We start from the raw sequence: 26,385 nt of genomic DNA, 5'->3' as shown, positions 1-26,385 counted from the left end.
ATATTTTATCTATATCATGCTTCCGCAATCTTGTTGAAAAAGTAGCGATAGCAGGCCTCATAAACATCGTAATTGTAGGGTAAATTCAGTCATAGCAATGGTGCTGGTGTGTTTTTTTTGTTTTGTTTTTTTTTTTGTCCTTTTTTCTTTCTTCTCTCCACCATCTGATTCACTTTTGACTGCCTCATTCACTCCTAATGTGGTGGAAAGGACTGGGGACTCACTGGTCCTCACTAGCACGACTGTGGAAAATAAAACCAAGCTGCCGCAAAGTTAGTGGAGCTAGCTGAAAGAGCGAGGCGTAAACACCGCTATCAAACTTTAGCATGTTTATTTTTAACATTACTGCCATTTATGATTTTATATAAACTCAAAGTATAAACTACAGATCGGGGCACTTGACCTTTAACATTCAGTGTTCATGCTCTGTATCAGTTGTTGTATCTCTGCGCAGCAGAGAAAAGAGATATGAGCAAAATCTCAGATGTCACTCGGACACAATATGGATCACAATAATTAGGTTTACTAAAAAACTACAAGCAAAACAGATTTGCTGATCTATTTATCTATTTATAAAAAAAAAAAGCTTTAATTTAATGTGGACAAACAATTGGAAATGTAATTTACTTTTCTGTCATTATCTTTTATGGTTTTACACATTCTATATAAAACTTTATCATCAAATCAGCTGCTTCCAGAGTTTCCTCTTTTTTTTTTTTTCTTTTTTTTTTTTTAATGTTATGTACAGAATAAAACATAATGGGGCATGCTGTTATAAAAGAAAAAATGGAAAGAGGAGTTTCTGAAGATGATTATTTCCCTTACACAACAATCTTTAGCATAACACCAACCTTTATTCTTTATTGGAGAATGACTCATAATATTTATATCTATTTATTGTTACATTTTGCACAAGAAGTCACTTCCTCTTATCATTTACATTATAGCAATTATAAACATTTAGTTGTTCAAAATTTTAAAAAAAACTTGCAGTGAAAGTGGTGCTGCTGAGAAACCACAAAACATGTCTTCCTGCATCGCGATACTTTATTTCTGACCGTTACAAAACCCTGAACTCGCAGACTCCTTTTCCTTCCATAGCAAGCTAAACAAAGTCTCCTCATAGAAGACATCATATCAACAATAAGAACTTTTTGTTATCCGGTTACATAAAATGTCAAAAAAAAAAAATTATGTGCATTATGAATATAATCCTCAACTCCTGTCAGAACCTTCTAACCAATAAGAATCAGGAATCTAAGAGCGTATTAATTAATATATTGCAGTATCTCTGACAAGCGCACTGTGACTCGTCATGATGATATGGAGATTATTATTTCCCAGTTATATAGTGTACCTTTTGCAGGTGCCCGGGGGTTCATAAGTTGTTATTCTACTGATTTTTGATTATTTTTCTTCTTTATCATTTTCATGCATACTTTGTTGATTGGAGAGGTCAATGGAGCGGTCATCTTCAAGAGGGTGTCTATAGAAAAGTCAATTAGCATTAATCATCATTATGGTAATGTTTTGGCAGCGTGGTGTCAACACCTGACTGAGATCTCTATTAAGAGCCAAAAACACGATGAACTGACAGATTGCTCCCTCTCTCACAACACCCTCATACTCCCACCCTCTGCTCGCTCTCTCTCTTTCTCTCTCTCTCTCTCTCTGTGGCACTCTCTGCATTGTTAGGCCTCTTTTAACAAATACCATAATCCGACTGCACACATAGAGCTGCATGCTTTTTAAAAGGCGTGAGTGGGATCTCGCAAAGGCTGTTGAATGGGAGGTCTGGCAGCCTGCACGCTGCGGATTTTGCCGTTCTCATGCACTGCCTTTTTGCCCCACTTGCCCATACCCCTGACCACCCCCTCGGCCCATACGACCACAGATGTTCCCCCACATTATCCTTACGTGGACATAGCCTAAATGAATTAGGTTAAAAGGCAACTCACAATTGCCATAATATTTTATAAAAAAAAAAAAAAATCAGCTCACATGCAAATTGTCCCTTAATTGGTTGTGTTTACCAAATTAAGTATTTAACAAATTAAGCTATTTATTGACAAAACAGTTCCAAACAGTTCAGATATTTCACAAACTACATATTATATTTTGAAATAAACGTGTATATAAAGGTTTAATCACAGTCGGCTGAAATGCCGTAACCACTCATTTATTTCCTAATTATTCAATAGTTATCAGTATTAATGTGTAGCTTGTGCTTTGCTACAAACTGAAAACAAACTAAAAATCAACATTACTAACAGTATTTCTTTCATTTTTGCATATAATTATAATATTCTTTTCATCCCTAGATGTAAATGTTGTAAAAGTTGTTAAGCTCAGAATCATTATCCAATGTTTAAGAGAAGAATTTTAGTTGTCAGGATCAGTTAGGGACAAAGGACGAGGCAAAGCATGATAGACGATGGACAATGGAGCATGGTTTATAGTTGCTTAGAGATACAGCTTTGTCTCCCTCAGTTAATTTTTGTTAGGGTGTTTTGGTCCTTTTTTGAGGCACCATTTTATTGAGGGGAGCCGAAGTCATTCGGTCCCATCTGATACTTAATGGGGTGTTTCCGACCGGTTGGTGTTTGTGCGTGGCTTGCGGAGCAGCAGAATAGCCAAGCAGCTCCAACAGCACCATCCTGCTGGGAGGAAGCGAGCAGGCCCTCATGACAGGGAGCTCCCAGGAATGATGGACAGTGCAGGGTCTACTCCAGAGCGAGAAAGTTCAGATTTATATGGGCCAAGCTGCAACAACTCAATAACACAGCCCCCGTAATCTACTCGGGTTTCAAACACGGCCCTGATTTACGAGCCAACACGCCACGCCGCCTCTGAAATGAGGTGTTCAGCATATGTTTTGTTGACATAAATTTGAAATTTATTGCAGTTGTCAAAACTCGCTGTCGGACAAAGTCGCTTATTAACTGAGTAAATGGCTTGAGAGAGTTTTATGTCGGCTTCCTTAATGACTACAGTCGGTCTGTTTTCAAGCACTCGTCGTTCTGCTCGCCATCTCTTTATCTAGCAAGAACACACACACACACACACACACACACACACACATTAGCAAGCTATCTACAGTTTCTGTAGCAAATTAAAAGCACAGCTGGTTGAGAGACCTGAGGGGAAATGGAGCTGCTACAGTTCACACATACGAAAGAGTGTGTGTCTGTGGGTGGGGTGTGGTGGGGTGGGGTGGGGTGGGGTGGGGGGCCTCTTATAAACTGGGGTAACTTCTGGTTGTCCGGAAAATACAAGTAGTAATGGGAAATGTTCACAGGCCTTAACTATATTCTTTTTTCATTCCACCTACATCTCCAGGTCAACAGGGTCATCCTAACTTAAAGTTAGAGCACACTTGATGAATCTCATTAACAGGCAGGTCATTTCAACTCGATATTGGTAAAGATCTGCTAAATTACATTACAAGTTTCTAGTCCATCTCCTCATTTGGTTGCTCTGGTCTTCGTCAGTTCTCAGATAAAACATGGGCCCTGCAGCAGGATGCACTTTCTGAATTAAAGTAAGGACCATATAATAGGTCTTTGTGGATTGTACAGTACGCTCAGGCTGCACATCCTTGCACCCAAAGGTGCTCGGACCCATGGCTTTTCCCAGCCCCCCTCTTCACGGGTTTTTGTGTGCAGCACTCGTTCACTCGCCCGCCTGCCTTTTGAAGTGCCCTTTATCCCGGGAGGCGTTTACAGGCCTTTTTAATTACTTACAGCTTGCCAAAGGGCTCTGCTGCTTCATTCTTTCCTTTGTTTGTCGGGTCTCCACAATCCCCATCCAGAAGACAGCCATCAGGATTTTTGGACGCGTTACAGATTTTTTCCCCTTTCATTCTTTTGTTTATTTACCGCATTTTTCCCTTTCTCTCTCCTCTGTGCCCAGAACCGTTTTTCATTCATTTTTTTTTTGCCACATCCTTTAGAAATTTAGGCACTAAGCTCATAATGCCAAAACACTAGCATTACAAAAAAATAATTGCACCCCCTTTTTGCTGATCACTTTTTTGAAGCATGACCAACCGGTATAATCAGCTTTCAGCAGCTCTGTTTGTGTATCTGTGATTCTTACTCATACTATACCCTCTTAATATAAAATATTTATGATATTACCTTACTGTATAACAGAGGTACTATCTACTGTCTGTTGTATTCTTTCTAATGAACCAACAGCTGTGAGCTTTTGTGTTAAAAAGATAATAATAAAAAAGCCTCCATGTTACTCTAATAATCCATGTTGTAGCTATGTGTTGCAAAATTCTCTCAGAATAAATAGAAACAGGAGAAGATGCCTGTCGTTTGGTTCTTGTTAAACACGTATACTTTTGGCAGTGAGGTGCAAACAATGAGCTAATTACTACTCTGGAAACAATTACCACGTGCTGTAAGTATGCTAATAAAAACTAATTCGGCTCACCACTTGTAACGCATCACCAGCGTTCTTACTTTGTGCAGCCTGTTGCTCCACTGCGGCTCACTTAAGCAAAGGCATCCATAAAACAATAAGCCCAATAAACCAGTTTAACCTGACAAAGCTCAATATCATATCATTTATGGGTAGTCACTTGTCTTTTAACTAAAGTTGGGTAATCCCTCAGTGTTGACTCTTGCTTGGCTTATCTTTGTGAGGATGCAATGGGTCTGATGATTAGCTCGGTTAAAGATTCAGATACGCCGTTCTTTTGTTGTCTTCGCTGAGAAAGTCACACAAACGGACCTTCACTGGTTCAGGCTAATCCTCACCCAGGTCAAATGGTCAATCCGGTATGCTAATTGCTGCAATTGTAATTACCTTTAAACACTTAGATATATTGGCAGGTGTCTAGTGGTGTTGGATTTGCTCTCTGCCTGGATTAACTCTGCAACATAGTGCTGAGAAAACAAGAACCAAATCGTTTTATTACCTCACTGAGGCGATCTGATTGGTCGTTTCTGAAAGCACAGGGACATAAAATACAAAATAGACTTTGTTAGATGTAACAATACTGATACTGTCTGTCTGTACTGGCAGTGATACATGCCAAAAAAAAAAGTGTACTGCTTTCAAATTTATGCCCTATTTGGGGCGCACCCTTATCCAGAGTTGCAAAAGTTTACCATCTAAAACATTTCCTAATGCTAGCTTGATAGCGCAGGGTCTAGAGAGATTGAGAGGCTAAGTACCAGGAGTCAGTTTAATAAAAGTAGTATTGGATTAAATGTTACATATTTTCCTTTGACATTTTATTACATAATATTCTGTTTGTTTTGTCCCATCACTTTTACTGTCAGCATCAGTCATATGTAAAGATTTTGTATACTTTAAGATCTCTATTCATATGCAATATTTTTAACGTTTTTTTAACGTGGTGCTCAATGATGAGTGCTCAATGTTATCTGGCATTATGCAGAGCAGTATTTTGTCTTTCTCTGTGTTCTGTCATTGCAAGGTCTTGCTTGAATTACACAAATACATCACACAGAAGTGCTCATAAGAGTTAAAAAAAAACTCGCTAGCCGTGCCTCAGATGGCAGGATTTGGATGAATTCGAGGAAATTGGAGGAAAAATGTATTTAAGTTTATTTGCCTCTCCAAGATCTGTCACGATGAAGAGTTTTGTCAGTGTTCAAACCAGTAATTTATTCTATACACTTGAAAAAGAAAAAAAAAAACAGCATAAATGTGGAGTAAGAGTTCCCTTTGGGAAACCCACACAGGCTCAAGATTTAGCCTTTTTTTTTTTTTTTTTTAAATAAGTAAAGAGAAAAAGTAGAATCTAAGTAGAATGTAATTAGGAGTTTAGAACTCCTCACAAAAAAGGAGCTTTTAAGGGTTCTTTGGATAAGAGTGTAGACTACTGTGCTTTGGTTATAGTGCCTACAGTAGCCATTTGAATGCATTATTAGAGGTCAGAATTACAAATAAATTAAAAATGGTTCCCTCACAGGTTTTTTTGATTGGGTAATGGACGATCTTATTTTTCCATATATTTTTTGGAAAGACAAACCCTTTAAAGAACCCTTTAAGGTTTAAAGTGGTAGGCTTTTGTTTCTCTATCTCACAATGGCTAATAATTTACTGCTCCCATTCATGGCACCATTTTGTCACTGACTTGCCTGGGTTCCTCTTGTCTCATTTACGCAGTGAAATTACACTGTTCTGTCTTTACCGCATAGCGCCCTAATCAAATCATGTACATTGTGTACTTGCGGGTGTTGCACGCCGTGTCTTTATGTGAGTTAAATAAACGGTGCTGACAGTGAAGCCGTCGCTGATGTTGTTTTGCCTTGCCTCTCTCCACAGGAAGCTGCACAGCGGAATGAAGACCTACGGCTGTGAGCTGTGCGGCAAGCGCTTCCTAGACAGCCTACGCCTGAGGATGCACTTGCTGTCTCACTCAGGTAACACTCACCCGCTCGCGTCTGAAGGGGCCTGCCTCCCCGTCTGTACATCCACGGCCAAATATAGCTCAGCTCGTCTGAAAACAGAGCTGGAAATAGTACATTGCCACAAGAGGCTAGTGTTTGCATGGATGCAACAAAAGGAGGACTGTACAAAAATAGTAGGGATAGTTAGCCCAGACTAGATCCGAGCTTATTTGCATCGTAGGTATGTGTGTGGGAGTCATTCATGCATCACGCATTCACAGGGTATATGCTGGAAATGGTTACTGAGGCGTGTGCCAGCAGCAGTGTGATAGCAACTAGCCTAACAGTCATGTAATTCAATGCACACACACAGGCTATTGATTGTGCTAACCTGCCTATATCACGGGGGCTTATTTGCACTGCTGGGTTTTTTACTGGGAGGTAAGGTTTTTTATAGGAGAGTAAAGTCCTCTCCTGCTGTCCGAAAGGAATCTGGTTTATATAGAGTCTGTAAACGCTGCGGGACTCCTCTTCACTATGGGATCTTCCCTCGCTGCAGCCAAATCTCAACCCGAGTCACAGAAGAGCAGAGTAAAGGTCTACACTGAACCCCCTCGAACTTGAGATAATAAGTACCACATTAATCAAGTAATTGATTTTAGAATGGTAATTGGGCATGTAGATGAGATCAGACCAGGTAGTAAAACTACACAGGCCCAGGTTGTCCCTATTAACCAAAGCTAATGTCACATCGCTTCATATTAATTCAGTATTTCCAATGTCAATATCTCAATACAGAGAGATAGAATTGACTTTTGCAAACATGAATGTTTGAAAACCACGTCGAATAGGGAGATGAATGGCCTTTCACGCTGGGCCGCCCAATTCAGTTCTCACAGCCCAGCACGAGGAATGCCGCTGTAAGGAAATATCTAATGTTTATTTTAGCTGCTGCTCAAATCCCAAGATGCATGTTCAATACCTGACTCTGTGGAGATATTGGACGAGCGCTTTACTCGTGATGGCTACCCTGCATCGTGCTGACATTTATGAGCGACTCTCTAATAAAGACAAGGAAGCAGTGTTTCGAATCTCATCCACTGTTCCATGCTGACCCACAGCCAGTGTGCTCTTATGCACACAAAAGTATACTTTGTTATTATGTTGAGAGTTTTTAAAAGCTGGATCGGGGGATCGCAACTGGGTTGCGCAGTTTGGACTTCTAAAAAGTGGATATATTTTTTTTAATCACTCATGACCATGAATTAATAAAATTAGTTCAAAATTTGTCACTTAAATGTTTACTATATATAAAGATAAAATTCATAAATATAAACATCAGATAAAATTAAGTTTATTGGCTGTAAATACTATGTCCTCAATATATTATCTCATAATTGTTAGTTATTTTATCTAGTGGTCTGGAAATGTCTTGTCTCCTCAGTATATTATGATATGGAGTTACTGTATTAATTAGTGGCCGTGCCACTCTGTCACCTCAGTGGCTCCACCACCACCACCGGTTTACCCTATATATGTAGGGTGACTAGACTCTCTCAGCTTGGCTAAGAAAACGATTTTATTTTTAGTGCAGACAGAAACTAAATGTCCACTTTAGCATCCAAGGCAGGTGTCTGGTCCTCTCTCTCTTTCTCTATCTGTCTGTGTGTCAGTCACCAGCCAGTTATCCATGCTCCTCACACCATGTTCTCTCAGTACGACAGGTTGTAAGGAGGCTCCAGATGTTGGTCCAGCAAAGTATTTCAGCTGATTGAACTTGAACATGTTGAAAAAAGCAGATTGTAGTAATAAATGTATGAAAAACACAGTTCATGGAGTAAATGAAACGAAACGGGGGGCATAGAAGCCTTTATTATCGCCACATATACATTACAGCACAGTGGAATTCTTTTCTTCACATACCCCAACTGAGGAGGTTGGGGTCAGATTGCCGGGGCAGCTATGATACAGTGCCCCTGGAGCAGGGAGGGTTGAGGGTCTTGCTCAAGGGCCCAGCAGTGGCAGGTTGGCTGTGCTGGGCCTTGAACCCCGATCCTCTGATCAACAACCCAGAGCCTTAACCAGTTGAGCCACCACTGCTCATTGAGTAGAGCCTCTCGGTGGCCAATGACATACCTTTATTTAATAAATTAAATAATAAAGCCAGACCTTCACTAATGTTAGTTTTAATGACCTTGGACAAGATATGAAACGGGTCAAAATTTGAGGTCATCTTTTGGGGAAGGGGGGAATAGAAAATTAGAAAAGCAATTCTGCGTATGTGTATCTTTAGTCAAAGGAATAAAATGTAGTGACATCATTAAGGTTCATCAAGAAACTCTGCTCTACCTGAGGTTACATTTTAATTGTATTTGGTAGAAAAATATACCTCTATAGTACTTTCTCTTCTGTACATGCCTTGCCCCTATATTGGCACTTCAGTGGAGTTTCGAAATCTAATGGCATTTGAAGAATTCTAATAATAATGATAACAGTGCCTTTGTTTGGAGAACTAATTCTGCAAGATGTTCACCAAGGGAGCAGAAACAACCAGTCTAACAGTTGTAAAAACTGAGCATTCCAGACAATGTATTTTTAGTGCATGGAAGAAAAAAAAAATAGTTTTGGCAATCGCCTGCTAGTTGACGTGCAACGCTAGCCTGATTCTTTTTTTTGTTTGTTTGTTTGCAGCAGCAAGGCTCTTGAGAACTTCGCTCTTGTGTAAAGCTCAAGCTTTCAGTCGAAGCACTTTTATATACAGAGAGGTGGCAGAGGAGCAGAGATGGAGCGAAGCGCTTTGATTTCTTTTTTCTTTTTCTCCATTGCAAACTTTCTGTTTTTTTATCTTTCCTGTTTTGAGTGGTTTGATTTTTATCAGTGACAACAGGCAAGTGGCTTAGCCTCCCTCGTTCACGTTTTAGCTTCAGAAACCCTGAGAAAGCGAAGATGTATGATATTAGCCATGCAGTGTGTATTGTGGTGTACCATTTCAGTCATCCCTGATCATCCTCCTCCTCCCTCCCCTTTCTCAGACTCGCCGCTCAGCTGGGGCATGCTGTCTCTGTGTTTGTTTTATTGTAGACTTGGCATGGCGCCAGCGTGGGCTGTCTGCCACTGCCGAGGGTACAGTATGTACAGTGAAGCTTGTGCCAGTTTTTTTCCCCCCAGCAGTGTTTTGTCTTTTTTTTCCTCTAATCGTTGACCAACGGCAGTGGTTATGGTGTCAGTTCAGAGAATTTTTTGTGCTAGTGTTTTGTACAAAGGGAGGACCATGGTGGGCAACATCTCTCACAACAAGCAGGAAATCTTGGGTGGGGAGCAAGTCACTCTGAGCATCTGATAATGGAATGGCGTGTGCTAATGTTTTTGCCTGAGTTTAAGGTCAACATGGTCCGGGAGCTTCAGGGCTGGGGCTGAGAGCACACAAAAAAAAAAAGTGACTCAGCCATTTGGAGTGTTGCTGGGCTATTAGTGTTATATGAGCTCCCCTTGTGACTTCAAAGAGCTCAGTGGAAGACTTGGGTCACATCAGCCTGGAGAAGAGTTATATTTAGGTTCCCCCCTTTTTTTTCTGGAGACAAGAGGCAGCACTTGACAGAAGGATTACAGCCATGGAACTCACCATGATTTGTTATCTAAGGTATTTTGTTTTCCTTTCTTGAACTTGAAAGCCGTCATCCTGACCTGTTCATTGTTGCAGTCTCACTTATGCCATTCCTAAACAAGCCTCCAGACAAACCACTCGAAGTGACACAACTGGCGTCTGACATGAACAAAGCAAAATGGTCCTGTTGCCTCATCACCTGCAACGGGATGTCCCAGACGTAGAAACACGTGCAGACACACTCTCACGGGGCCGTGTGAACACTCTCATTAGCAGGCCAGAGTGTCTGGCCCAGGCTGATTAAGTCTGTATGCTATTCTCATGAAGGGCCCAGACAGTGGACCTCACTTCATTAGCTCAGAAGGCTGATTTTGGACTTCTGACAACAGGGCCCTACTTCACCAGTGTCCACCGTTCCTAGTTCCTGTAGCAGCTGCACCTTGGGGAGGCTGATTTTCTGTCATTAAATCACCTTTCCTTTTAACATTTTGCCAAGCATTCTACTAATATAGACATGTTTTAATTTTTTTTTGTCAAAGCTGTAGATTACTGGCTAGGTATTACATATTACATTTCATAATCTAAAAGGGCTACGGCCAAAACCAAAAAAGTTCTATCAAAAACTGTGAAAGAACTCCGCCATCAATAGGTGGACCCTTTTAACCAGAGTCTGGGATTCAGGAAGTTTCTGAGCTGTAGTCAGAGCTACTGTCACTTTCAGAGATCAGTCCTGAATCATTAGTTTAGAACCTTAACTAGTGGACTACCACTTCACAGAATATGCCCAAGATGTGCTTGCGTCAGCCTGATCAATTAGTTAGTAAGAGGTATAGAGCAATGAATGCTTTGTGGTACTACTGGGATTCAAACTTTCCATGTCTTGGAAATGATCTAACACTTAAGAGTCAATAAGAGAGTTCTGAGGTTCTATGGTTCTGTGGGTTTCTCTGCTGCTTCGGTTAACAGGAGGGTCAATCAGTATTTAAGAAGAAGCAGCTTTTATTAGTCTTACTTAAATCACAGCACAGTGACTGTTGTTTCTTTACATATCCAAGCTTGTTATGTAGTTGGGGTCAGAGCGCAAAGTCTGCCAGGATACTGCTCCTCTGGAGTAGAGAGGGCTAGGGGCCTTGCGCAAGGGCCCGACAGTGACAGCTTGGCAGTGCTGTGGCTTGAGCCTGACCTTCCAAACAACAACAAAAAGGTTGGCACTTTGAATCTCAGGATTGCAAGAGTGCCTTTGTGGGACTTTTTCCACAGGATCCTCAGTAATGTGCTTGAATTGGTCTCTGTTAAAAGTTCATTTGAATAAAAGTGCCATTAACGGTGTCGTGTAAAACCTTTGGAGCTCCCTGGTTCATCTTTTATGGTACAGGTTATCAGAGCAGTATTCTGTCTCTCAAAATAATATTAACTCACTATGCACCTGACAGACACCTGCTGCTCGGGTGAGAGGAAGGAAGGAAAGGGGGAGTTATACATGCCGAAAGCTTTAGGACTTTGAAAAATGTGAGGCATGTGTGGAGTTCAGGGAACAAGTGAGAGGAAAAAAGAGGTTTTTCCTCAGTTTCTATATCCCTGCCTCGCTATTCTTGCCGTCTCCTTCATGCGCGCCCTCTTTCTCTCATTCTCTCTGTTTCTCTCTTGCTGTCAGAACCAGTGAGCGCTGTGCTCCCACAGTCTGGCCGCTTGCCAGATCTTCCCTCAGCGCGATGACATCATCGACTGCCGGCAGGTCTGGATGTTCTGCCAGCATTCCAGAGCATTTATGATCGCTCGCAGATGTGTGGCCAGGAACATACTGTACCCAAACCAGAAATTAATGAAACTTGACTGCCTTCCAAACCACATATTCCAAAACAGAGAGCTGTGCAAACGGGGTGGGATGAAAAGGTTGGAAGAAAGGCCTCTAAATAAAGCTGGGGGAAAAAAAAAAAATAGGAAAATGCCCCTGCGGTGTGTGCTCTCATGTAAATTCTTTAGAGCAGCTGATAAAGCCCCTGCTTGCGTGCTCACTCGCTCTCTTTCGCGCTCACTCTTGCTCTCGCTCTCCTCCCTCCCCTTTCCCTTTTTCTCTGAGCATTAGTGGGGGATGACGGGCAGCGCGGATAAATGGCCTGAGCTTCTGTTTGGCCGCATGCCCTAACTTCTCTCTGGTGGTTTAAACCCATAATACTTTCCCCTGACCTGTTGATGTACATTAAACCCCCATTTACAACAACGCCTGAATTATGCGAGGCATAAATCTCCTCCATTATGGGGGCCAGGAGAGGAGAGATGATTAGGCGTCAGGGTAATGGTGCTGTAATTGGGCAGCAAGTTTGGCCTTCATCGAAAAGCTTAAAAGAATTTATTCCCATGGACCGAGAAATGTGAAGCCGTGTTCCCTTTTCTAATGCCGGGCTCTAACCAGCGTACACAAGCTGTCTGTTTGCCGGTGATGCCTTTGATGTTTGCCATCATTGAGCACATCACTCGCTGTCTACGGTGTATTGCTCCATGCTCTTATCTGCCTTTAATGAACCCTCCAGACTATCTGCCCTGAGCAGAATCTAAAGCAAGCCTCTTTCTAACCCTTGAACACTCGACTACAAACGTGCGTTACTGTTACTGAGATTTATTTATTTATTTATTTAAAGCTAAATCTCATAGTGCATTAGAGAACCTAATAGCAATCTTTTTGTAGTGCTTCGTTAATAAAACACCTTCTCTAGCACTTCATTTAGAGAGGTTTTTCTCAGCATGTCAGAACTAACTTCTGCAAAAATGCACGGACCTTTCCACTTTGGCTTAAATTCATAAACCAAACTGCCATTTCAGCCAATGATGACACACCAGTAACATGCCTAAGCGTAGATCTGATTTCTTGCGTTTTGGTGGAGTAGGAGCGTAAATATAATCCAGCCCACAGTTTAGAGCAGCGTTTAGAGTGCAACATTATAATCACTGTTATAATCAACTGTTATGTTTTTCAGTTGGTCTTTCTTATTGTTATCCTTCTAATATCCGGGGGGTGGTGGTGGGGGGGTGTATTGTTTTTTTTAACAATACTACGATGGAAATGCGAAGAACTGTGGAGCTAACATCTCTGATTAGAACCGTCAAATAAACTGTAGGACCAGCCGTAATACCCTGTAAAAGATCCCGATCTTTTTTCCTTTGTTGTCGGGTATTGCAGCTTTAAATCCCTTTTGGTTGCTAAGTAGCAAGTGCCCCGGTGGGCTGATTTGGTATTCAGCTCAATGCCGGGTCTTATTTTTGTATGCGAGACAAAGTGTTTTGATGGAGGGTGATTGCAGCAGCGTCTGGAGGCTGTTTGGGAGTTTTATGGTCTGTACAGTACACTGTGTGCCTTCTAAAACAGAACACAGGCAATTGAATTTTGGATTTGCTTCATCATTTTTCTCCTCTGAGCAGCCTCTGTCAAAAAAAAAAGGAGGGAGCGTTGCTGGAAGGGCACGGATTAATTTGTTCTGCTGGAAAATGAGAGCGAGACAGCAGAACACACACACAGACACGCACACACACACACACACGTGTGCACTCGCCATTCGCAGGCTGAGAAATAAAGCGAAAGGCTCACAGGCGCGACTAGAAGGGAGAAGACGTTTGTTCCGTCTGTGCCACTCCTTGCTTGAAGGATGGAAACAATGCCCTTGTTTTCAGAATGGTTATATAAGAAAAGATTTAAGTGAATTGGATGTTCAGACGGTGTTCAGTCAGTCAGGGACCTTGACATCAGTGGCATTGGAAGAGGTGCTTAAGTCTATCTACTGTCCTACCTTTTATTGTTTTATGAGGGGGACAAACAGTGGAAGCAGCCACAAAAATACTTTTAAACCATATCTAGGTTTAGCCTCGATGGCGCAACAGCGTGTTTGATGACTTCGGCTGACCAGATAGGAGCCAAACCAAGATCCTGTAACTGATTCACAGAATCCAGACGAGTGTCCGGAGAGAAAATCTCAGTCTCTTTGTTAACCAGTTTTGAGGCTTTTAAGCAACATTAATTAAGGCAGTGTGGTTCAGATTCCTGGTGTTCCTTCCTTTGGCGAGCTCCCTGGAAAAAATGATGATTTGTTTGTTTATTAGGCTGAACTTGCGTCCAAAGATTCAGGCTTTGATGGCAGCTGTAAGCCAGTGGTTGAGCTGTAGTCGTGTGGTGTGTTGGTGCAGGCATGAGAGGGGGATTTGGAGAGGATGGGGCGGGTGTGAGGGGAGGCTAAATTTAAATTGTAATTGGCCGACTTCCACAAGCTTGCGGGCATTTTAATGAGTCATAATAACTTCATTTAAAACCAGCTGAGCAGAAAATAGATTGGAAAGGAGCCTGTGGCCAGTATGGATTTGTTGTTTTTGTGTGTGTGTGTGTGTGTGTGTGTGTGTGTGTGTGTTTTTTTTTAAAGGCCATACTCCTTTCATCAGCAAGGCCAGTCCTCTCTGTCAGGCGTGATGAGTCGACTGCCACACTGTATGGATTTATTATATCACTTTCCATTTCTCAAAGCTTATACATCCACTTACAGTAAATTCTTTTGTTTTGACGTGTCGGAACGTGTTGGTTTCCAGAAAAGTAGACGATGCATGGCTATTTTTAGGCTGTCCTTCAAAATAAAGGGGTGTGGTACAAAACAGGAAGTGGTAATACCTGAAAGAATTCTGTATACACCTCTAATGCCAGACATTTAAGCATTTCTGTTTGGTAACGTTTTCAAACGTCACCAAATGTTTCTAACTACGATTTTAACATCTCAAAGGGGAGCCTAAAATAAGATTATGTCTAAGACATTGAAAATAAACTACAAATAGTTGTCATTTTCAGTCTGCTTTTCTATCAACACCTGCTCTGCCACTGTAGGACTTTGAAACCCTGTCAGATTAAATCTTTGCAGTTATGCCGTGATAAATAATGGGATCCTTCAAACTTGGTAAAAATTCAAAGCAAATCTGCCGTGTCAGTTATTGATCACAAGCCAGTAGCATGTCTAAGCACAAATCTGATCAAGTTTGGAAAGAAAAACTGTAGAACAAGTTCATTATTCATGATGAATTCATTATACAAGTTCATGATTCTGGGGAAAGAATCAACAGCTGCTGATCTTTCTGAGGTAATAGCTATAAACAGCATCTGAGCAGGCGTCCAGACGGACGCAAAATAGAAAAATATAATCCGTGAAATAATATGTGATGAATTCTGAATTCCAAACTTTGCCTTCTAATTCTTCTGCCATAAAAAGTGCCATTTTAATGTAATGTATCATGTCTGGTCCTGGTTTTGACACTGGCGACAAAGGCACTATAATGGAAATTGTAGCCTGGGGTTTAATATCTTGGGCTAATTTTCTTGGCTCCTCAGTGGAAAAATGCCTAATGGTGTGCATGTAATGGCATAACAGCATCTCCAACATTACTTAGATTATTAGATTACGATTAACAGGGTCATCCATCGCTGGTGCTTAAATAAGTAGAGGAATGCGCTGGCAGCCGCTGTGCCACTTCCATTCTCACACACAAACACACACACACAATACTGTTGAAGTCCTTCAGCACATCTTTCCACCAAAGCCTCACCTGCCCTTTATCTGGGAGGAGACTCTGAAGACGGAGTGTGTGCTGTAGCGTGATAAATGCCTCCATCCTGCGTATCCCATTCTAACCCATCTGTTTCTGTCTGCCTCTCCCTCCACAGGGGCTGCCTTATTTCAGACCTGGATTTACACATGTACTCCATGCTCCCAGGTTTACCTTGTCGTCCTCAGAGTGGGTGTGCGAGTGGCAATGGTTTTAATTAAGGATTTCATGACTAATGGCATTCCCTCTTGCCTCTCCACTCCCCATGTCAGTGACATGATAAGCGGAACTCTTAGACTCCCAAAATATCTGTGTGCTCTGCATGTTGGTCAGTCTCTGGTATGCACATCCATGCGCGTATGTGTAGCGGGCAAAATTGGAGGAAACATGATTTACTTCCCATGAAATGGCAATAAAAGTAAATGCTCTCCGAGGCACACTTTTATTGCGTTATGTAAGTTGGGGACGATGGCTTTGGGAAACTTTTAGATCAATTTCTTAGCGCAGATTAAAAAGCTATGAATCCCATTTATGGCAGAGCTCCCTCGTGAAATGCTCTTTGAAACTTTTATATTTCGAATGAGGAGCGAACGAAGCGCGGAGCAAATATCTGCCGACAGCGCTTTCATGTGGGGGAAAAAAAGCTGGAGTATAGAAGGAAAAAAAAAAAGATAAAAGCAGTCCCAAAGCCATCTGGAAGTAGCCAGGACACACAAGGGTTGCTTTTATGCTTCCCATTCCACTGGGAGGTGCAGCATGAATAGCAGTCGTGCATATTGTGTTATTACTGTTGCAAACACATACATGGACCTGAATACTAATACAGCGTTCTCAGTTTTAGGTGCTGTGTAAATACCTCGCTTCGAGGTGGATTTAATTTTAAAACACACTGATGTGGGCAATTAATGTTTAATAGACAGCAACTGAGTAGGCAGAGCTTTTTTCTTCATTCAGTACAGTTTCAGGTAAAAAAAAAAAAATATATAGCAGACCATATGGCTAAATTGTCAGCCGGTATTGATTAGTTTTCTACAACAGCGCAGCTCTGACGGTATTTTTTTATCCGCGACGTAAATCACAGGTTTGTATTTATGCACATTTCGACAGTAACGACTCGTAATACCAGACACCACGTAATATCAGATTAATTATACATGCATTAAAAATGTGCCTTTTTTAATGAAGAAATAAATAGTTGAAATAGCGAGGGGGTTATTTATTTAACATACAATATTTTCTCCCTAATTTATTCATGGCAGCATATCAGGCACGAACAATTTTACTCTCCCGGGTTCACAGCCACTGAAGGTTGCGACATCGTTGGGATACAAACTCGTGATCTCCAGATGATTGGGGTTCTGTGTTGTGCTGTTCTGAAGCCCTTAAACATTTACGGAAGGAGTCTCCAGTGTCCATGCTTTGTAACAGCGTTCTTCATGACAGAACCAATTTCTTGGTTCTGTCATGAATATTTGAATATAAGCTGAATATTTTTTCTGAATATATCAGAAAAACTGCTATAATGCTTATAATAACACAGGAACTAACATTTTTATTGGACATGCCTCAATATTAAATAGAATCATAAACAGATCAAAATCTGATTTGTCATTCATATTAATACAAAGATGCATCATTGGCAGAAGAGGAATCTTTGGGGCAGGAAAAATAACCATCTTATTTTGCAGTAACAGCACATCAACATGGGCTATTCATTAAAGCAAGGCTAATTCATCAAATATAATGAAAGTGTGACTGAAGCCTGACCAGAGATGATCCAGGCTTGTGCATGTGTATCTATTAGAGCATAAGATCATGATGTTACTTGTGTGTTACACAGTCTCAGAGGGACGACTCTGGGAGGAAGGGTTGGAATGTGTGTCAGGACATTGTAAAAAAAAAAAAAGGTTTAGTGAGGAAGTCGGTGGGGAATGGTCACACTGTCCACATTTGTGAAGAAAGGACATTTATGGAAGTGACCTTTTTTCTTTCTTTTCCCCTGACTTAGACCCTCATTCTCTTCTTTATTATTTGTATTTTTTTTTAAACTAAGGAAGGATGTCTTTTTCCATTTTAACCTGCTGGTAATTAACTTTTTTTTTGGACATACCTAATGGAGAGAAAAAAACTTGGAATCAAACGATAAACAACTATGTAAATCACCGCACCTGAGAGCAGTTAAACAGCTCTGCATGTTTTCGACATGTCCTGTTGTTTTCATTTTTTTTTTTTTTGGATTTTCCATTAACCAAGTTCTGTGTTTTGTTGTAGTCGTTTCAGTTGGCTCGCTAATTTGTTTGGATGCATGCAGATCTTTCAGCGTTATATCTCAGGTTTTCCTTTGAAGATCTTTTTTTAGGTTAGGGAAACTGTTTGTGTCAAATGTGGAAGCCAAAAACTGTTATAAGTAATTGTTCCCACTCTGGTTCCTATGTCCTAGTTACTGTCCCATAGGGCATTGTGTTTCCTACTGGCTCCACCCCCAGGTTTCTGACCTGGGCCTTAATAAAAGCATAGACTGCCTTTGACAATGTGTGACTTGAAAGCAGGAAATAATGGGCCCTAAACGCTAAATCTTTACAAGTTATTGACCTGTGGAGAAAGCACATGTACAGCAAGCTCTGCTGCCTGACTCCCTGATCGTCTGGATCATGTGCAGCTCGCTAAGTGGCTAGTGAACGAGTGAATTTGTGAGTTCCTGGTAGGTATTTCTCACGTCTTAAACAACCTCAGGCCTGCAATAAGTCTCCACATGCTTGCTTTTTTTTTTCAGTTGCAGAAGCATATAATCACTGTTGTGCCATGGACACTTCTTGCTTTTTGGTCTTTGCCCATCTCTTGTTCATAGCAACCCATTCAGTCATGATATTTCGTCATGCTACTAAGAGCCTGCAAATGAGGAAAGAGCACGGCCAGGCCTCCTACTGCTCTGTCTTTAGCCATAAAGGCATTTACAGCACTGTAAAGGCACCTCAATTGCTGTATCCAGCGGGTTGCTGAAGTTTCAGTGGTCGTTTGGGGAAGGGTTCACCGTGTGGTCATCCTCTCAGGTTCTGCCAGAATAAATAAGAGAGCTTGTGGGAAGAGCTCTACTTACAGCCAACCTCGCTGCTATCGATCAGGCACCAGTGCTCACCTCTTATTTCGTTTTTGCCATGAAGGTATCAGTTCCTAGACCATAGATGTCTTCATAGTGTGTCCTGCTTGAACCGAATGCCCAGGAATGGGTCATTACAAAGAATGTGGCCAGTGATCATGCTTGGGGGAAAAAAAAGCTTGGTCCTATTTGGAACCCATGTAATCCATTGCCTTCACCATTCTACATCTAAATAGCCATTACAGCTTGGCATTGATCAGGATCATGCTTGTCTGGATGAAATGGATTAAAACAGCGGTCATCTGTGCGGGGCTGGTGGTAAAGAAATCCGGGAGGTCTGCCCTCATTTTCAGTCACTTCACACCAGCTTGGCCCTGTCCTGCTGATTCCGCCCAGATTTTGGCTTCTGTTTCCTCCACTTCTATAAGGTCTTTGTCTTGGCACCACAGCACAGCAAGTATAGTCCTGTGTCATAATTTAAATAACCAAGGGCCGATATTTCGAGGGGGTGAGGAAGGAAGCAGAAAACACATGGGCCCTTTGACCTTTTGTAGCTCGGGGGCAGAAGGCTGCAGGCCAGCACACTGGTGGGATTGTACTTACACCGTTTACTTTGTACCCATGTATGGAGATCAGACTTCAAGACATCAGAAGTGGCTGACACCACAGAGGTCCTGAAATCTCGCTTGCCTTGTGTCAGGCTGTGTCTGAACTTGAATACACCCCGTACCTCAGGACCTAAGAGCTAAAACAACTGCCTAGTACAGAGAAAAGCTTTCAGAAACCCTGTACCCACCCTTCCATCCCTTCTGTCTTTATTTGTCTCTCTCTCTGTCTCTCTTTCTCTTTAATCTAAGCATGCAAAATGGATTATGAGATTTAGCTTCCATAAAACAAGAGTGAACCATTGTGCCAATATTCATTTTAAGAATGTAAACTCTAAACTCATTTTGGATGTGTAAGTGTGTTTGCTCTGTCAATATTTGTCTGCTTTTGGTCTGTGCCTAAACATTCCCTTTCTGGACTGTTGTCGACAGTAGCTTCAATCTTTTCAATGGTTTAATCTCTTCATATCTTTTCTTTTTTATGTTAATAGCCTTTTTTTAAAATTATTGTTTCTAACTGTCCTGTGGACTTGTTTTCCTGTGTGTGTGTGTGTGTGTATAAGGGAAATTTGGCAGTCTCCCAGTATTTTTGTCTTGGTTAATAAAAAAGGGGGGCTCTGCCTGCAGTACACATCTACTTGAGCGAGGGAACATGCAGTTCCTGGCTGTCCTTTCCAATTGGCAGCCTCCGTACTGCTGTGTGACTGATAAGAGGGTAGTGTAAATAAAACTGTACAGCACAGAGAGTTACCGTTGAAGAAAAGAGTCAGAGCATGCCGTCTGCACGCATTGTTCTGATGGAGCTCTGGTTATTTTTTGTGTGTGTGTGTTTTATTTTTTGTGTTTTTTTTTTTTTTTTTGTGTGTGTTTTTTTTATTTTATTTTATTATTTTTTTTTTATGGATTTTTTTTTTGCTACCAAGCATACTGTCTTATATAACCAATTTGTGTAGGCTCACAGAGCAGCTAGGATGTGTTTTTGTTTGTGGCGTATTCACAGCCCCATTGGAGACACGGAGACCAAGCCGATTAGGGCGCCTGATGAGGAATCATGTCGAACTGATTGACTGTCTCTTCATTACTGGCTTTGTATTTTTGTAGCAGATTCTGTTCCTTTGTTCGGTGCAGAGTAATCGGACTCTAGTTGTGGGTTATATCTCTGTGCACTCATCACTCTGGATGCTGTTGGCATTTTACACACTCATACACTCATGCATGAGGCCTCTCTTTTCAGCAACACGAGCAATCAGCACGAGTGTCCTCTTTAGAGGCAGTAAATCCCTCTCTTCCAGTTGTGCAATATTTTAGAGGGGAAGTGAAAAGGGAACAGGCTAGTGTGGCACGTGGCACCTCTCCTTTGCTTCTTGGGAACCTCAGTTGTGTAAGGGCCCATTATGTCAGGTTTGGCCCCGCTGTGGCAACTCCAAGGAGGTGCGGAGGAGGAAGTGGAAGTTGTTAGAAAACATCTCTTTTATAGCCACGGCTTTTTCTGTGCTGGAGAGCCAGTTATTTCTAGCCTTGGCCCTCTGCTTGCTTTCTGCACCACAGCCCTGAAAAAACAGAGCAGGCAGGGTGATGAAGGGGTTTAGCAGCTAGAAGATATCATGCCAAACCTAACTGAGGTGTTTTTCTTGCACTTTTTCCCCCAACCCTACTTAACAGAAAAGCATCTATTGATCAAAGAGAAAGGCTAGAATTTATCACTTTAATTTTGTGATTTTTTTTTTTCTTTCTGCGGACTAAAAGCACGCCCCTGCTGCGTTGCTGCATGCTGTATGAACCCATTCCAGATAATGATCCACTGTTGCTTATGTCGCTGATGGGATTTAAGGCTTGTAACTCTTGCTGCTACTTAATGTGATGATTTAACGTCTACATGAAGTTGCTGCAGTACCTGAACAGCCCAGATGTGGAGTTGAATTTTGCCCTTAGTGCTGATCCCTGTGCCCAACTAAAGGCTTTCCTACACGCTTCCAAAGTCTTTGGACTGATGGAAAAACACTTCCAATGTGGCTTTGTTTGGTAAAACTCTATCTCTGAATCAGAAATCTGGTCATCCTGCCCACCTCTGTGGTGACTGGCTAATAGTGGAGTATAAAAGGGGGCTGTTTAATGTGAGGTTTCGCCATGTGTACTTTTGCTTAATGTTGTGTAGCTTTCCTGTTTCCATATGTTATAACAGCTACAAAGTGTTGTTCCGTTACAACCATCTCTTTTGTACCTCTTGAAATAAATAAGACAAAAAATATTACAGCCAAACCACACAGTCCTGTGTTAGACAACTTAAAGCTACAGCTTTTACAGAGTCATTACACTGGAGACTCCTTCCAAAAAGCTACCTTGCTGAAAGATTCCGCAGTTTTTTGTAATCCATTAATGTAAACATAAACAATAATTGACAATGCAATCGAGGGTTTTGTGTAGCCGGTTTAAAGGGACTTTATCTGTTGATTGTATATATTTTTTCTCCACAACAAACTGCATCGTCATCTCTATGGAAGCATGCTACTATACTGTTGGACAGTGTGTTATAACTTTTAAATATTTCTGCTCACTGTTTGCTGCTCCTCTGCTCTTGTATGATATACAACCTGCAAATAGCTAGGAAACTCCTACATGAACGTTTCAGGCTTCCAGAATTTTCGCTTTGTTCTTTTTTTTTTTTTTTTTGAAAGCATAAACTAGGCTTTAGCCCTGCACTTCTTACTTTACGCTCCCTGTTGATTTAAACATGTGTTTTCTTATGAATTGCAAATGTAATAACATGCTGGTTCAAGAGTTTTTTTTACATGCCGTCAAATGTGTTGTTGCACTATTTTTTTCCCTAATAAAACTGAAAGGTGTTTCTTCCTGTCTCACACGAGAGTACAGTATGTTTTGTAACTCCATAATGGTTGCGAAACAGGCTTTGGCTTCATCTCAATCACACTGTGTTATATTAACTACAGCTTCCTGTTTTGGTTGCTGTGGTGCTGTAATCATCAGATTTGGTGCTGGCATTGTAGCAGGCCATGCTATGATGGTAATAAAAATAATAATAATAATAATAATTATAATGCATGCGCTTCACCCTGTGCCGTGCCTTCAATGGAGAGAATGAATGTAGTACGTCGGAGAGCTCTGACCCATAATAACCTCATCTGAACAAACAAACAAGAGACAGCAGCCCGAGTTCCTGTGTTTGGATTCCGATTGCGACACTTTTTGCACGTCCACATTTTATGACCATACATAGTGTATTGGGTTGCCATGTTATGTATTTTTTAATCATGGCTGAATTTCTAATGTTTTTTTTTAAAAATGTTGTCAAATTTGATTTTTGTGTGCAGCTGGAGAGAAGGCCATCGTGTGTGACCAGTGTGGAGCTCAGTTCCAGAAAGAAGAAGATCTGGAAGCACACAGACAGATTCACACAGGTCAGAAATTGTCTCACACACACACACACACACACACACACACACACACACACACAATAGGAAAACAAAGGCATTTGTTGGAATTGAACTATTCTTGTCCCCTTTTAATAATTTACATCATTTAGAGGAGTTTAGGGGTTAAAATCAAAGTTGTGCTACATTAAAACTACATTAATTATCTAAATTTGTTGTTGTTGTTTTTGACATTTGTAACAAATGAATTGTGTTCTGACTTTTAAAACCTGTTGTAATTCAGGTCTTTAGCTACTTTTCAGAATAACAGGTGCTGGATTGCAGCGTCATACCTACCTTTTTGACAGGAAATAGATGGTAATTTCTGCTGTTCAATCTCTACAAATTGCATTTAGCAATGAATGAATTAATTATTTAAAAAAAAATAACATACTGTAGTTTAGCTAACTAGGTTGCTAATCCACATTACATTAGCTGTTTGGTCATTCCTCCTACATGAAATACTGCTTCATTTGGTCAAAAACTGAAATGTAGTGGTGGTTTTTTTTTTTGTTGTTGTTGTTGTTGTATTTTTCACTTTCTGACCTGTAACTAGCTAGCTCCTAGGGTAAGTGGGTATTCAATGGTTCTAGCTTGCTATTTAACAGTAGATAAACAAAGTAAATTCTAGAGTAACGACTGATATTATCTCACATTTACTGGCTAAATAGCTAATGGTTGTGTTCATGTAGGTTACTTAAATATTTAATTTTGTTCCTGTTTTTTATTGCACATTGTATTGTTTTAGATTGTATATTTGGTATCTTTTTTTTCTTCACAGTTTATAAAACATTACAACTGTTCTACAGTTAGTGCTAGCTACAGGTTAAGAGGCTCCATGGTAAAACTGTTGTAAGTGTGTTTACATGAGCAAGCATTAAGCAATGTAATACCAGCAGCTCTGAGTATTTATAAACAGATGAAACTCTCGGGTCACAGTCATGTGTGTAGAGATGAGCCTGGTCTCTTCTCTGGCTTGTCGGATATTAGATGATCACTTCCAACAAGTTTTGGAGTTAGGGTGTTTATCTCAAGTTTGCTGGTTCCCTCCAGTTGTTTATTGGTTTGAAGAGGAGAATTATGGGTACAGGAACAGAATAGCTTTGCATGAGTTTGGCTGGGCTGGTTTGTTTATTAATCTTCCCACAATAACATTGTTACATTAAGGAAACCTCTGAGAAGATGCCAGCATGCGGAGTGGAAGTGTAACTAACCCACTGTCCACCCCGTCCTGCTTGTATTGGTTGTCATCAGTACGGACTTTGTGCTGACATGCTGCCATCCCAGGAATGATGACCTCCTCTAGGCTAGGCCGCTGGGTGAGGAAGAAACGAGGCAAAGGGTGGCGGGACGGAGGGATTTATTGATGTGTTGATGCATGTGGTATCAGTATGTTGGGATCGTGCCATGCTCAGACTTTTCACCCTCAACTGTCTGCCCTTACGAAATGTTCCAGCACCCTGACATGCATACACACACGTACATAGCCTAACAGTCCACAGTAACTATGGTTACATGCAGCCTAATAATCCATAAATAATCCGTCTGATAACTCAATCATCATAAAAAAAAGATCCTGTACAAAGTCGGGTCGGTATAGATTAAGCCAGATGAAATTTATATCCAGTCAGTTAAATAGAATATTGTCATGTAAACATTTAGTCTCTGATTACTCTGCATTTCTGAGCATGTTTGTATGAGTCATGATGCTCTGCATGTGCAATTAAATAACCTTAGTTAATGTTACAGATTTAAATGTATTTATAATTGTGTTGGTTGTAAGGCTGACAAAAAAGGCATTAAACTAATAACTTGGGTGTATTTCTGTATTTATTCTGAACATAGTTCCACAGGGTAATAAGAGGAAAAGGTTATTCCCAAGCAGTGTTTATTAATAATGGGGACATTATAGGACAATTAAAGGCATTGCGAATAATGATCTTGCCTGCGTTTGATGTTATTTTCAACCAGAACATCCTTTCTTCAGAATGTCGAGCAAATACGAAATGCTGTGTGACTTTACTGTGGTCATAAACTCTTCTTCTCACTATTTACTTAATAATCACACTTGGATGAGGTTGTGTTGAGATGGAAATAATTTAAAACTTGTTAAAAACGCAAGCTGTGTAATTAAAAGACTGAATGTGCTGACATTAACCCGCACATGCTCTACACATGCACATAGCTTTGGAGCAGATAACGTATAATATAAAATGCATATAAATTCAGCGTTTAGTTTAACATGCAAATTAATAAATAAAATTTGTTCTGAGTCTGCAGTCAGAATTGGCAAGACTTGCTGATGTGTAAAAAAAAATTTTTGATCATATTATTATTAACTTCCTAGGGAATCTTAAGCCATAATTATTGTCGGATATCAGATATCGACCGATCTATCTTTCCTGCAGTGTGATGTGAGCAAAGCTTAATCTTGGTCTTGCTTAAACTTGCAAACAATCGCTAATCTATCTGTTTTGTGCCATCGTAATCCAGTAGGTTTGTACTTTACTCTACCTTCAATTATTTACATTTAAATTACTTAACTTATGAATGGTGAATGAGATGCAGAACGGTTAAGGTAAGCCCAATATGAGGCAATTCACACTAAAATTATTTAAACATCATATATTTAAAACAGAAAAACACAATCGCTCTTTGAAACACAAGGCCCTTTAAAATCACTCTCTCTATTCTTCATCCAAGCCTCCTACACTACATCACCAGATCCCAGGAATGGCTCAGCTTGTCTAGTCTTTTACATACTGGGCCTCCAGAGGGCCTTGACCAGTATGGCTGTTGTAAAGAGGGGTTAAACAGGGCTAACGATCAGAGAAGCATAACGGTGGAAAGCCTTGCTAAATATAGAACTGGAGTCTGGAGGAGAAAACAAAATACGGGCAGTGAGTTGCAGTGAGTTTGTCCTCCTGCCAGGGAACTGAGCAGCATCGAGGCCAGCCTCCTCTGTGGACACCAGGCTTATATTTTAAATGTGTTATAACGCATGGCAAGTTGGATACAACTGGTCCTCCACCCCCCTCACACATACTCCCAGTCCCTCAGTATGCTCACCCATATGTTTGTGCACCCTGTAAAGCCTGTAACCTGAAGGGGAATTTTTTTAGTCATCTTTCTTACTTTTTGCCAAAATCTTTGCATGCATAATTGTCACCATCACCCCAATCCTCTGTTTACATGCACACACATCCCTTTAGACACAAACACACGCATGCACACATGCTCTCTAGTGGATATGTAACTCGCTGTTGCACCCACTTTATAAATAGTTAATGACTGCCAGCTCGGAGGTTCTGTTTATGATGGCAAAAGTTTTCGTGCCTTTGTAAACATCCAGGTCTTGGTTTTCAATTTGGCAGCTATTCAAACTAAAGGCCCTTGACGTGCTTGGAGCAACGGTCATTTCCTGTAATGTTATCAGAGCCACTGCTGCTGAAATGGACTGGCTTCCATGACTGGGTTATTTCAAAAGCCTTCGTGATCCAAGTTGTTCATGGAAAAATTAACATGTTTGGCACAAGTTTAATGGCTGCCCAACAAAGTCAATCGCTAATAGCTTATTTTCAGAAATAATTACTTTCCCACTGACTTTGAAATCAACACCATCTGCTCACGGATCATGCCCTGTGAATATTCTATTACATCGCAGAAGTGTTAAGTAAGAAATGGCTAAACAAAAGCCACACTTGTA

General features: G+C 40.9%; 1 protein-coding gene across 1 annotated transcript in view; it reads left to right on the top strand.

Annotated features, from left to right (window-relative positions):
- Positions 1-26,385, top strand: part of zbtb16a (zinc finger and BTB domain containing 16a) — a 95,854-nt gene that overhangs the window by 36,161 nt on the left and 33,308 nt on the right. Inside the window, exons 3-4 of the mRNA XM_060891325.1 lie at positions 6,310-6,407; positions 22,581-22,667. Of these exons, the coding sequence (XP_060747308.1) occupies positions 6,310-6,407; positions 22,581-22,667 (185 nt within the window). The remainder of the gene's footprint in view (positions 1-6,309; positions 6,408-22,580; positions 22,668-26,385) is intronic.

The sequence above is a fragment of the Tachysurus vachellii genome, chromosome 17, assembly GCF_030014155.1.
Source record: "Tachysurus vachellii isolate PV-2020 chromosome 17, HZAU_Pvac_v1, whole genome shotgun sequence".
Lineage (NCBI taxonomy): Eukaryota > Metazoa > Chordata > Actinopteri > Siluriformes > Bagridae > Tachysurus > Tachysurus vachellii.
Note: the sequence above shows the minus strand (reverse complement) of the source record. Positions and strands in the feature narration are given on the sequence as shown.